This window comes from Microchirus variegatus (assembly GCF_963457635.1).
Source record: "Microchirus variegatus genome assembly, chromosome: 2".
Taxonomy (NCBI): domain Eukaryota; kingdom Metazoa; phylum Chordata; class Actinopteri; order Pleuronectiformes; family Soleidae; genus Microchirus; species Microchirus variegatus.
In genome coordinates, this window is record NC_139803.1 from 1,210,123 (window position 1) to 1,223,006 (window position 12,884).

Here is a 12,884-nt window from a genome sequence, read left to right on the forward strand (position 1 = left end):
CTGGTGTAACGTCCGAGCCCGATGCCAATATCGCAATTTCGCCAGACCCGACGTCCATGCGAAGTTTTGTGAAGAGTTTTGATGCACGTTAATGCCCCCCTCAAAATTTAATCGTAAATCCACGGATAGCTTATGATCCGAAGGCTAACGCTAACGATAGCTAACTGATAATAATAACAAATCTGCTTTTCTACGGATTACTGTGTAACGCAGACGATCGTTGACTCTACGAAGAAGACGGTCAAAGTTACGTACTGCAGCTTTACGTTAAAATCATCAAAAATCTCAAGTAGGAAAACAAAGAGAGGAAATTCCCCGTGTTTGTGTCAACAAACCCTGAACTTTAATCCCGTCAGCGCGGAAATTACAGACACTGACGTAATCTGGGAAAGTTCAGAGAGAGGTGTGTGTGTGTGTGTGTGTGTGTGTGTGTGTGTGTGTAAACAAAGTGGGAGGAGCTTCAGTGTGTTTAAAACTGCAGGGACATGAATTTAGTCCAGATTATAATCTGTCCATCATGTTCTCGCTGGTCTGTGTCGTAGCTCTGACTCTGAGCGTCAGCGTGGACGCCTCGTCAGGTGGTGAGTCACTTTGTTTACGTTTGTGTCGTGACTTAAAGCTGCGCTGTGTAACTTTTTACATTATAAAATACACGTTTTTAATGTTATATTTCATTTTAGGCATAATTCTTACAAAATAAAATACACTCTTTATGTTATCATTCACTTTAGTAGTTACTCTTACAAAATAAAATACATGTTTTAAAGTTATATTTAATTTTAGACGTAATTCTTACAAAATAAAATACACTTTTTTGTTATCATTCATTTGAGTAGTTACTCTTTCAAAATAAAATACACTTTTTGTTATCATTAATTTTAGTAGTTATTATTACAAAATAAAATACACTTTTATGTTATCATTCACTTTAGAAGTTACTCTTTCAAAATAAAATACACTTTTTATGTTATTATTCACATTAGTAGTTACTCTTTCAAAATAAAATACACTCTTTATGTTATTCATTTTAGTAGTTACTCTTTCAAAATAAAATACACTTTTATGTTATCATTCACTTTAGTAGTTACTCTTACAAAATAAAGTACATGTTTTAATGTTATATTTAATTTTAGGCGTAATTCTTACAAAATAAAATACACTTTTTATGTTATTCATTTTAGTAGCTATTCTTTCAAAATAAAATAACATTTTTGTTTTCATTAATTTTAGTAGTTATTTCAAAATAAAATACACTTTTTTGTTATCATTCATTTTAGTAGTTACTCTTTCAAAATAAAATACACTTTTTGTTATCATTAATTTTAGTAGTTATTATTACAAAATAAAATACACTTTTTATGTTATCATTCACATTAGTAGTTACTCTTTCAAAATAAAATACACTCTTTATGTTATTCATTTTAGTAGTTACTCTTTCAAAATAAAATACACTTTTATGTTATCATTCACTTTAGTAGTTACTCTTACAAAATAAAGTACATGTTTTAATGTTATATTTAATTTTAGTTGTAATTCTTACAAAATAAAATACACTTTTTATGTTATTCATTTTATTAGTTACTCTTTCAAAATAAAATACACTTTTTGTTATCATTAATTTTAGTAGTTATTCTTACAAAATAAAATACACTTTTATGTTATCATTCACTTTAGTAGTTACTCTTTCAAAATAAAATACACTTTTATGTTATCATTCACTTTAGAAGTTACTCTTTCAAAATAAAATACACTTTTTATGTTATTATTCACATTAGTAGTTACTCTTTCAAAATAAAATACACTCTTTATGTTATTCATTTTAGTAGTTACTCTTTCAAAATAAAATACACTTTTATGTTATCATTCACTTTAGTAGTTACTCTTACAAAATAAAGTATGTTTTAATGTTATATTTAATTTTAGGCGTAATTCTCACAAAATAAAATACACTTTTTATGTTATTCATTTTAGTAGTTACTCTTTCAAAATAAAATACACTTTTTGTTATCATTAATTTTAGTAGTTATTCTTACAAAATAAAATACACTTTTATGTTATCATTCACTTTAGTAGTTACTCTTTCAAAATAAAATACACTTTTTATGTTATCATTAATATTAGAAGTTACTCTTACAAAATAAAATACACTTTTTATGTTATCATTCACTTTAGTTGTTATTCTTACAAAATAAAATATCATTAATTTAGTAGTATTTCCTTCAAAATAAAATACACTTTTTATGTTATTCATTTTATTAGTTACTCTTTCAAAATAAAATACACTTTTTGTTATCATTAATTTTAGTAGTTATTCTTACAAAATAAAATACACTTTTATGTTATCATTCACTTTAGTAGTTACTCTTTCAAAATAAAATACACTTTTATGTTATCATTCACTTTAGAAGTTACTCTTTCAAAATAAAATACACTTTTTATGTTATTATTCACATTAGTAGTTACTCTTTCAAAATAAAATACACTCTTTATGTTATTCATTTTAGTAGTTACTCTTTCAAAATAAAATACACTTTTATGTTATCATTCACTTTAGTAGTTACTCTTACAAAATAAAGTATGTTTTAATGTTATATTTAATTTTAGGCGTAATTCTCACAAAATAAAATACACTTTTTATGTTATTCATTTTAGTAGTTACTCTTTCAAAATAAAATACACTTTTTGTTATCATTAATTTTAGTAGTTATTCTTACAAAATAAAATACACTTTTATGTTATCATTCACTTTAGTAGTTACTCTTTCAAAATAAAATACACTTTTTATGTTATCATTAATATTAGAAGTTACTCTTACAAAATAAAATACACTTTTTATGTTATCATTCACTTTAGTTGTTATTCTTACAAAATAAAATATCATTAATTTAGTAGTATTTCCTTCAAAATAAAATACACTTTTTATGTTATTCATTTTATTAGTTACTCTTTCAAAATAAAATACACTTTTTGTTATCATTAATTTTAGTAGTTATTCTTACAAAATAAAATACACTTTTATGTTATCATTCACTTTAGTAGTTACTCTTTCAAAATAAAATACACTTTTTATGTTATCATTAATATTAGAAGTTACTCTTACAAAATAAAATATCATTAATTTTAGTAGTTATTCTTACAAAATAAAATACGGATGGATGGATGTTTACGGTGGTGTCGTTAAAAACACAGACTCCTGACCTGCAGGGGGAGCTCTACTCTAAAGCGGCCCTTTTGACTTCCTCTCCTCCAGGAAACAACCCTCCCCAGAGCCACAGCTATGACCTGGCCGGTCCAGACCTGTCTCGACTCTATAACTCCCCCGTGTTCCAGGCCGAGCGCATGAAGAGGCCTCTGGACGGACTCTCCGGCTGGCTGGGACCAATCAGCCACTCTGGAGTTCGGTCAGTCCACGCTCATCCACCAGGGGGCGACTCTGGACATGTGTACGAGTTAAAAATGTGGAGATGAAATCAAACACATTTGTTTGTTTGTTTGTTTGTTTGTCCAGAGTGACGCTGCAGGACGGATCTCAGTATCTGGTCCATAAAGGAGACGGATACGGAACATCGTCTCAGACCGTAGTGACCAGCTCTCGCCACATGAGCCCAAACTGGGAGGTACGTCTGTAAACTCACTCACTCTGCCGCACCAAAGTGATTTTTAGCATCACAGGGACACAGGAGCTGCTGTGACACCTCTGGTGCTAGCTGCTAATGTTAGCATCCATGCCCAACAACATTGTTTTTTAACGCCACATTAGCATTTTAGCATATAAATCACCTACTTTTAAGTCTGAGACACTTAAACGTCGCTCTCAGTGAAAACAAAATGGCTGCCAGGAGAGAGACAAGAAAAGCTGATTTTAGCAACATAACTGAACACTTAGCTAACAAAATCTACGTCAATTTAAGTCTACGATGTCTTAAGAACACGTCTTTATCTTTAACTGTTAGACAGACTTTAACAACAGGAAACTGATGTTTATAAACCACTCACTCTCCCACACCAAAGTCCATAGAGAAACATCAGTCATTTTAACAACACAGGGACACAGGAGCTGCTGTGTCACCTCTGGTGCTAGCTGCTAATGTTAGCATCCACGCCCAACAACATACTATCATTCAGCATTGTTTTTTTAATGCCACATTAGCATTTAAGCATATAAATAAATCACCTACTTTTCAGTCTGAGAGACTTAAACTTTCGCTTTGAGTGAAAACAAAATGGCCGCCAGCATCGAGACAAGGAAAAACTGATTGTTGCCACTTTGCTAAACACTTAGCTGATAAAATATACGTCAGATTAAGTCTACGACGTCTTTAGAACACGTTCACGTCTTTATCTTCACTGTTAGACAGACTTTAACGACAGGAAACTGAAGTTTGTAGACCACTCACTCTCCCACACCAAAGTCACTCACTCTCCCACACCAAAGTCCATAGAGTAAACCAGTGATTTTAACATCACAGCACACAGGAGTTCACAGGAGCTAAAATCCTCCTGTGTCCCCGGAGCTAAAATCACTGGTTTTCTCTATGGGCTTTGGTGTGGGAGAGTGAGTGGTTTTCAGTGTTACCTAAAGTCGATGTTTCTTGTTTCCTCAGTCTGTTTCCAGCAGAAATTTCGAGGGTGGGAAGACGGTTTCTGATTTTGTTCGTGAGGGCGGCTCCGACTACAACCTCCTCTTTGATAACTGTCACCTCGGCTCGCGTCGAATGATGGACCAATAGTGATCCGATGTCCCTGTGGTGTCATGTGGTCTTTGATCCAGCAGAGGGCGCCAGACTCCTGTTGTTCACGAAGGGCCACGTGATTCAATTCAACTGTCACTGACGTCTGTTTTCACTTGAATAAACTGAGTTTCCAGCTCCTGTTTGTGTGTCAGAGTCGTCGCTAATTATATCTTGAAAAATAGATTAATTAATGAAGTCTTTCAGCTCCACACGGAGGCAACAGCAAAGGATAATCTGATAGTTTTGCCTGACAAGAGCCAGTCTTTTACGGTGGCCCTGAAGACTCAACACGAATGCAAAAGCACCAACAGAAGTCAGCAGTTGTGGTTTTTTTTTACAGTACGTCCTGTAAAAGTACTTCATACTACGAATACAGGAAGTATATCAAGTACTTAAGTACATAAGCTATTCAAGAAAATTGTGGTATTACATGACACAACCTGTACAACCAGGAAGAAATGGTCGTCCAGTGTCACTCATGGTCAGGTCTGTGATCAGGTCTGTGATCAGATTTATAGGAACGTACGTAGATTTATAGGAACGTACGTAGATTTATAGGAACGTACGTAGATTTATAGGAACGTACGTAGATTTGTAGGAATGTACGTAGATTTATAGGAACGTACGTAGATTTGTAGGAATGTACGTAGATTTATAGGAACGTACGTAGATTTGTAGGAATGTACGTAGATTTATAGGAACGTACGTAGATTTGTAGGAACGTACGTAGATTTGTAGGAACGTACGTAGATTTGTAGGAATGTACGTAGATTTATAGGAACGTACGTAGATTTGTAGGAATGTACGTAGATTTGTAGGAACGTACGTAGATTTGTAGGAACGTACGTAGATTTGTAGGAACGTACGTAGATTTGTAGGAATGTACGTAGATTTGTAGGAACGTACGTAGATTTGTAGGAATGTACGTAGATTTATAGGAACGTACGTAGATTTGTAGGAATGTACGTAGATTTGTAGGAACGTACGTAGATTTGTAGGAATGTACGTAGATTTATAGGAACGTACGTACATTTCTAGGAACGTACGTAGATTTGTAGGAATGTACGTAGATTTATAGGAACGTACGTAGATTTGTAGGAATGTACGTAGATTTGTAGGAACGTAAATAGATTTATAGGAACGTACGTAGATTCGCACATGGCCAAAATGGACGCCAAAATTCCGACTTCCTGTTGAGTATATTATATTCTGTCACCTCGCTGGTAGCTAGCTGTGCCTCAGCTGAACACTGTGTTTAATGGATGGTGAGGTTGTGGGCCATGTTTTCATTATAACTAATAATATTAAGTGGGGGGGCCCCATGCAATCGATTGGGGGGGGGGCCGCATATGGCCCGCGGGCCGGCAGTTTGACACCGGTGCTCTTAAGTAACGCTAACCTTTAAAAACAGAGGCACACCTACGCAGTACACAGGTACGCTGGTTATTTGTTAGCGCTGCTCTTTTCCCTTAATAAACAGTTCCACTGTTAGCTAACGCTAACTGTTATGTATGAGGCAGTGAGTTGTTGTCACAGTAAATGAAGCACTGAAGAAGTGACTGTATCAACAAACAAACAAGTGCATGCGTCAGCTCTGTGTGATATTTAAAAGTGTTGACATGTTGGCAAATAAGGAAGCAACATAACACTGACGGCGCTAAAGCAGCTAACGCAGCTAACAGGTAAACTGTGCCTGGACTAACTGGTAAACGCGACGTCACGCGTGACGTCTTTTTTCCGGGTCAGTCGTCATGGAAACGACGTCATGCGCTAACGTGCGTTAAGCTAGTGCCCAGCGCTAATTCTCACACACACACACACACACGACTCTTTATGAAGAGATCAGGGTTTATAAAACGCGGTCGAAAGAGATACTGAGGCTCAGCCCTAATGTTTTTCATTGATTAGATGTATCGTAGATTTATTGTATTTTGCGTGCGGTTCACTCATCATAAAAACATGGCCGCCAGCAGCGACACGAGGAAAATCTAATTTTAGCCACTTAACAAAGGACTCTGCGAATAAAACCTTTGTTATTTGAAGTCTGCGACGTCTTAATCTTAAGTTCACGTCTTTATCTTTAACTGTTAGACAGACTTTAACAACGGAGTTTGTAGACCACTCACTCTCCCACACCAAAGTCACTCACTCTCCCACACCAAAGTCACTCACTCTACCACACCAAAGTCACTCACTCTACCACACCAAAGTCACTCACTCTCCCACACCAAAGTCACTCACTCTCCCACACCAAAGTCACTCACTCTCCCACACCAAAGTCACTCACTCTACCACACCAAAGTCACTCACTCTACCACACCAAAGTCACTCACTCTCCCACACCAAAGTCACTCACTCTCCCACACCAAAGTCACTCACTCTCCTCACACCAAAGTCACTCACTCTCCCACACCAAAGTCACTCACTCTGCCACACCAAAGTCACTCACTCTACCACACCAAAGTCACTCACTCTGCCACACCAAAGTCACTCACTCTCCTCACACCAAAGTCACTCACTCTCCCACACCAAAGTCACTCACTCTCCCACACCAAAGTCACTCACTCTCCCACACCAAAGTCCATAGAGTAAACCAGTGATTTTAACATCACAGCACACAGGAGTTCACAGGAGTTGTTGATCCACTGCTGCCTCCATCACTAACTTACAATGACTGATTTTAGTGAATTCAGTTTTTAAAATATTTAATTTAGACTTAACTCAGTGACACAAAGTGACCACACGAGGCAGCAGAGGACCAGCAGCTCCTGTGTCCCTGTGAGCTAAAATCACTGGTTTTCTTTATGGACTTTGGTGTGGGAGAGTGAGTGGTTTATAAACTTCAGTTTGTTAAAGTCTGTCTAACAGTGAAGATAAGTAGGTTTTTGAAAATCTAAGTAGAATTTTGGAATTTTAAGTAGAATTTTAAGTAGATTTTGAAACTAAGTAGAATTTTAGAATTTTAAGTAGATTTTGAAACTTTAAGTAGAATTTTAGAATGTTCAGTAGATTTTGAAACTAAGTATAATTTTGTGACTTAAAGTAGAATTTTAGAATGTTATGTAGAATTTTGGAAGTAGATTTTGATACTAAGTAGTAGTGACCACACGAGGCAGCAGAGGACCAGCAGCTCCTGTGTCCCTGTGAGCTAAAATCACTGGTTTTCTCTATGGACTTTGGTGTGGGAGAGTGAGCGGCTTTTCAATGTTAAATAAAGTTCAGTTGATGTTGAGGACTTGTTTTTTTTTTCTTTTTCTTTTTTGTTGTTGTTTCAGTTGAAGAAATCCAAAGTGTTTCGTGTCTCGCACACAGTCAGTGATCTTGTGCGCGCGGCCGGCAAGAAATACAGACTGTTGTTCAGTAACCGTCATCACGCCGCCAGAGCCGTCATGAAGCTGCCGTGATCTGAGCGTGACCCACGTGTCGTGCGGTCTTTGATCCAGCAGAGGGCGCCAGACTCTGTCCAGACAGACAGCGTTTTTTTTCCCTGTTGTTGGTGAAGGTCACGTGATCACATTCAACCGTGACCCATGTTTGTTTTACTTGAATAAACTCGACGTGGCTGCTTCTTTCTTGTGTGTCAGAGTCACCGCTGATCAAAGCGGTGACTGAAACAACACTCAGGTGTTTGTTTTGAAAAGTTTGTCTTCTTGTCAACACATGTTACTGAGGATTCTGGGAGTTTTTTTTTGTCGCTGCCAAACTATAAATACATCATATCTTAACACACACGGCGGTTTAGACTCTAAATGGCCAAAAAATAGCCACGAAATACTAATTTGAGGCCACGAAATACTACTTAGAGGCCACGAAATACTACTTAGAGGCCACGAAATACTACCTTGAGGCCACGAAATACTACTTTGAGGCCACGAAATACTCATTTGAACCCACGAAATACTCATTTGAGGCCACGAAATACAACTTTGAGGCCACGAAATACTACTTAGAGGCCACGAAATACTACTTAGAGGCCACGAAATACTACCATGAGGCCACGAAATACTACTTTGAGGCCACGAAATACTCATTTGAGGCCACGAAATACTCATTTGAGGCCACGAAATAATACTTTGAGGCCACGAAATACTACTTTGAGGCCACGAAATACTCATTTGAGGCCACTAAATACTCATTTGAGGCCACGAAATACTACTTTGAGGCCACGAAATACTACTTTGAGGCCACGAAATACTCATTTGAGGCCACGAAATACTACTTTGTGGCCACGAAATACTCATTTGTGGCCACGAAATACTCATTTGAGGCCACTAAATACTCATTTGAGGCCACGAAATACTACTACGAGGCCACAAAATACTACTTTGAGGCCACAAAATACTACTTAGAGGTCACAAAATACTACTTCGAGGCCACAAAATACTACTTTGCGGCCATGAAATACTCATTTGAGGCCACGAAATATAGCGATCACTGTATATGAAGACGATCAAAATGATCAGATTTAAGTTCAAACATTCGTTGCAGCATTTTCATACATTTTGATCTCTGTAGTCATAAATGTGTGTGTGTGTGTGTTTGTGTTTATGTGTGTAAACACAGGAGGAGGAAGACAAAGTGGGAGGAGCTTCAGTGTGAATTAAAGTAGCGTGCTGTGACTGCGTTGTTTGGTGAAGACGTATCAACTAGCTGTTGGTCGCTAAGCCATCACCAAACAACAGGTGACAGTTCTGAAGACGACAGAATATACAAACCAACAAACCAATAAAAACACAGTCCTGTGCAAAAGTTTCAGGCACGGCAGCAGAACTCACGCGACACGTGAATGTGATGCTAAAGCTCATTGTCTTGAATAAACCTGACGTAATAGACAGTATTAACAGAGCTGTGTTTAAGCTGTGTCTAAAAAAGTGTCACAAAATACTACTTTGAGGCCACGAAATACTACTTTGAGGCCACGAAATACTCATTTGAGGCCACGAAATACTACTTCGCAACGCCTCAAATTAGTATTTCGTGTCCTCACATTAGTATTTCGTGGCCTCAAATTAGTATTTCGTGTCCTCACATTAGTATTTCGTGGCCTCAAATTAGTATTTCGTGTCCTCACATTAGTATTTCGTGGCCTCAAATTAGTATTTCGTGGCCTCGAAGTAGTATTTCGTGGCCTCGAAGTAGTATTTCGTGGCCTCAAATGAGTATTTCGTGGCCTCAAAGTAGTATTTCGTGGCCTCAAATGAGTATTTCGTGGCCTCAAATGAGTATTTCGTGGCCTCAAAGTAGTATTTCGTGGCCTCGAAGTAGTATTTTGTGGCCCTGAAGTAGTATTTCGTGGCCTCAATGAGTATTTCGTGGCCTCAAAGTAGTATTTCGTCACCTCAAATGAGTATTTCGTGGCCTCAAAGTAGTATTTCGTGGCCTCAAATGAGTATTTTGTGGCCTCAAAGTAGTATTTTGTGGCCTCAAAGTAGTATTTCGTGGCCTCAAATGAGTATTTTGTGGCCTCAAAGTAGTATTTTGTAGCCTCAAAGTAGTATTTCGTGGCCTCAAATGATTATTTTGTGGCCTCAAAGTAGCATTTCGTGGCCTCAAATGAGTATTTCGTGGCCCCAAAGTAGTATTTCGTGGCTTCAAATTAGTATTTCGTGGCCTCAAATTAGTATTTCGTGGCCTCAAAGTAGTATTTCGTGGCCTCAAAGTAGTATTTCGTGGCCTCAAATGAGTATTTCGTGGCCTCAAAGTAGTATTTCGTGGCCTCAAAGTAGTATTTCGTGGCCTCAAATGAGTATTTCGTGGCCTCAAAGTAGTATTTCGTGGCCTCAAAGTAGTATTTCGTGGCCTCAAATGAGTATTTTGTGGCCTCAAAGTAGTATTTTGTAGCCTCAAAGTAGTATTTCGTGGCCTCAAATGATTATTTTGTGGCCTCAAAGTAGCATTTCGTGGCCTCAAATGAGTATTTCGTGGCCCCAAAGTAGTATTTCGTGGCTTCAAATTAGTATTTCGTGGCCTCAAATTAGTATTTCGTGGCCTCAAAGTAGTATTTCGTGGCCTCAAAGTAGTATTTCGTGGCCTCAAATGAGTATTTCGTGGCCTCAAAGTAGTATTTCGTGGCCTCAAAGTAGTATTTCGTGGCCTCAAATGAGTATTTCGTGGCCTCAAAGTAGTATTTCGTGGCCTCAAAGTAGTATTTCGTGGCCTCAAATGAGTATTTTGTGGCCTCAAAGTAGTATTTTGTAGCCTCAAAGTAGTATTTCGTGGCCTCAAATGATTATTTTGTGGCCTCAAAGTAGCATTTCGTGGCCTCAAATGAGTATTTCGTGGCCCCAAAGTAGTATTTCGTGGCTTCAAATTAGTATTTCGTGGCCTCAAATTAGTATTTCGTGGCCTCAAAGTAGTATTTCGTGGCCTCAAAGTAGTATTTCGTGGCCTCAAATGAGTATTTCGTGGCCTCAAAGTAGTATTTCGTGGCCTCAAAGTAGTATTTCGTGGCCTCAAATGAGTATTTCGTGGCCTCAAAGTAGTATTTCGTGGCCTCAAAGTAGTATTTCGTGGCCTCAAATGAGTATTTTGTGGCCTCAAAGTAGTATTTTGTAGCCTCAAAGTAGTATTTCGTGGCCTCAAATGATTATTTTGTGGCCTCAAAGTAGCATTTCGTGGCCTCAAATGAGTATTTCGTGGCCCCAAAGTAGTATTTCGTGGCTTCAAATTAGTATTTCGTGGCCTCAAATTAGTATTTCGTGGCCTCAAAGTAGTATTTCGTGGCCTCAAAGTAGTATTTCGTGGCCTCAAATGAGTATTTCGTGGCCTCAAAGTAGTATTTCGTGGCCTCAAAGTAGTATTTCGTGGCCTCAAATGAGTATTTCGTGGCCTCAAAGTAGTATTTCGTGGCCTCAAAGTAGTATTCGTCGCAGCATTTTCAAACATTTTTATCTCTGTAGTCATAAATGTGTGTGTGTGTGTGTGTGTGTGTGTGTGTGTGTGTGTGTGTGTTTATGTGTGTAAACACAGGAGGAGGAAGACAAAGTGGGAGGAGCTTCAGTGTGAATTAAAGTAGCGTGCTGTGACTGCGTTGTTTGGTGACGACGTATCAACTAGCTGTTGGTCGCTAAGCCATCACCAAACAACAGGTGACAGTTCTGAAGACGACAGAATATACAAACCAACAAACCAATAAAAACACAGTCCTGTGCAAAAGTTTCAGGCACGGCAGCAGAACTCACGCGACACGTGAATGTGATGCTAAAGCTCATTGTCTTGAATAAACCTGACGTAATAGACAGTATTAACAGAGCTGTGTTATTGCTCAAGGGTAAGGGCAGATCACACTAAATACTTGGCTAAATGTAGAGGATGTATACATCATTTCTGGATGTGTTCCAGTAAAATATATATATATATATATATAATCATATATAATACAAGTATATTCGATCATTTTTTTCCCTCTGCTTGGTCTAAAAAAGTAACCGTTACTGACTACCACAATTTTTCATCTTGATTTCTTTTCGTGTTTCTTAAAGGTGCATTATGTAATAAATGATAAAATCCTCCTTATATGTCACAGAGACTCAGGAATAATGTTCATATAACAAACTGAACTCACCAACAACAACAGAACAGACAAAATATTCGCACTAAAAGAATATTTTGCAGACTGCAAATCACGTTTATGTTTTGAAATCATGTTTTGGCGTCATGTGGCGCCACCTACCGCCGTCTACCAATCATTGCAGTCAGTAGAGTCTCAGCTGCCGAGCAACCACGGGTTGCCAGTTACGTCAGAAAAACGAAACCTAAAAGACCTTAAAGAATTAAGTCCAATAAAAGTGAAAGCATCAACTTCTCATGAACATGTTAATTATTTCTGTTCTATTCCGATGAAGCTAATTCCTCTTTTTGTTAAAGTCGATTGGTGCAAAATCGTCTGCGATAAACGATTTAACGTTAAACGTGACGAGAAAAGTTAGCGTTAAGTTCAAATATTTGTCACATCAATTTCACATATTTTTATTTGTACGACAGCAAATCTGGTTTTATAGCGATCACTGTATACGCAGACGATCACCGACTGTATATGAAGACCATCAAAATGATCAGATTTAAATACTACTTTGAGGCCACGAAATACTACTTTGAGGCTACGAAATACTAATTTGAGGCCACGAAATACTACTTTGAGGCCACGAAATA

At 37.5% G+C, this 12,884-nt stretch overlaps 1 protein-coding gene across 1 annotated transcript; it reads left to right on the forward strand.

Annotated features, from left to right (window-relative positions):
* Window positions 1-517: 517 nt before the first annotated feature.
* LOC310944573 (uncharacterized protein) lies at window positions 518-4,730 on the forward strand (the record flags this gene model as incomplete). The annotated part of the gene is made up of 4 exons (XM_083910373.1): window positions 518-581; window positions 3,251-3,401; window positions 3,509-3,617; window positions 4,605-4,730. The coding sequence occupies 4 exons, from the start codon at window positions 518-520 to the stop codon at window positions 4,728-4,730; spliced, it is 450 nt and encodes a 149-aa protein (XP_083766499.1).
* Between the last annotated feature and the right edge of the window lie 8,154 nt (window positions 4,731-12,884).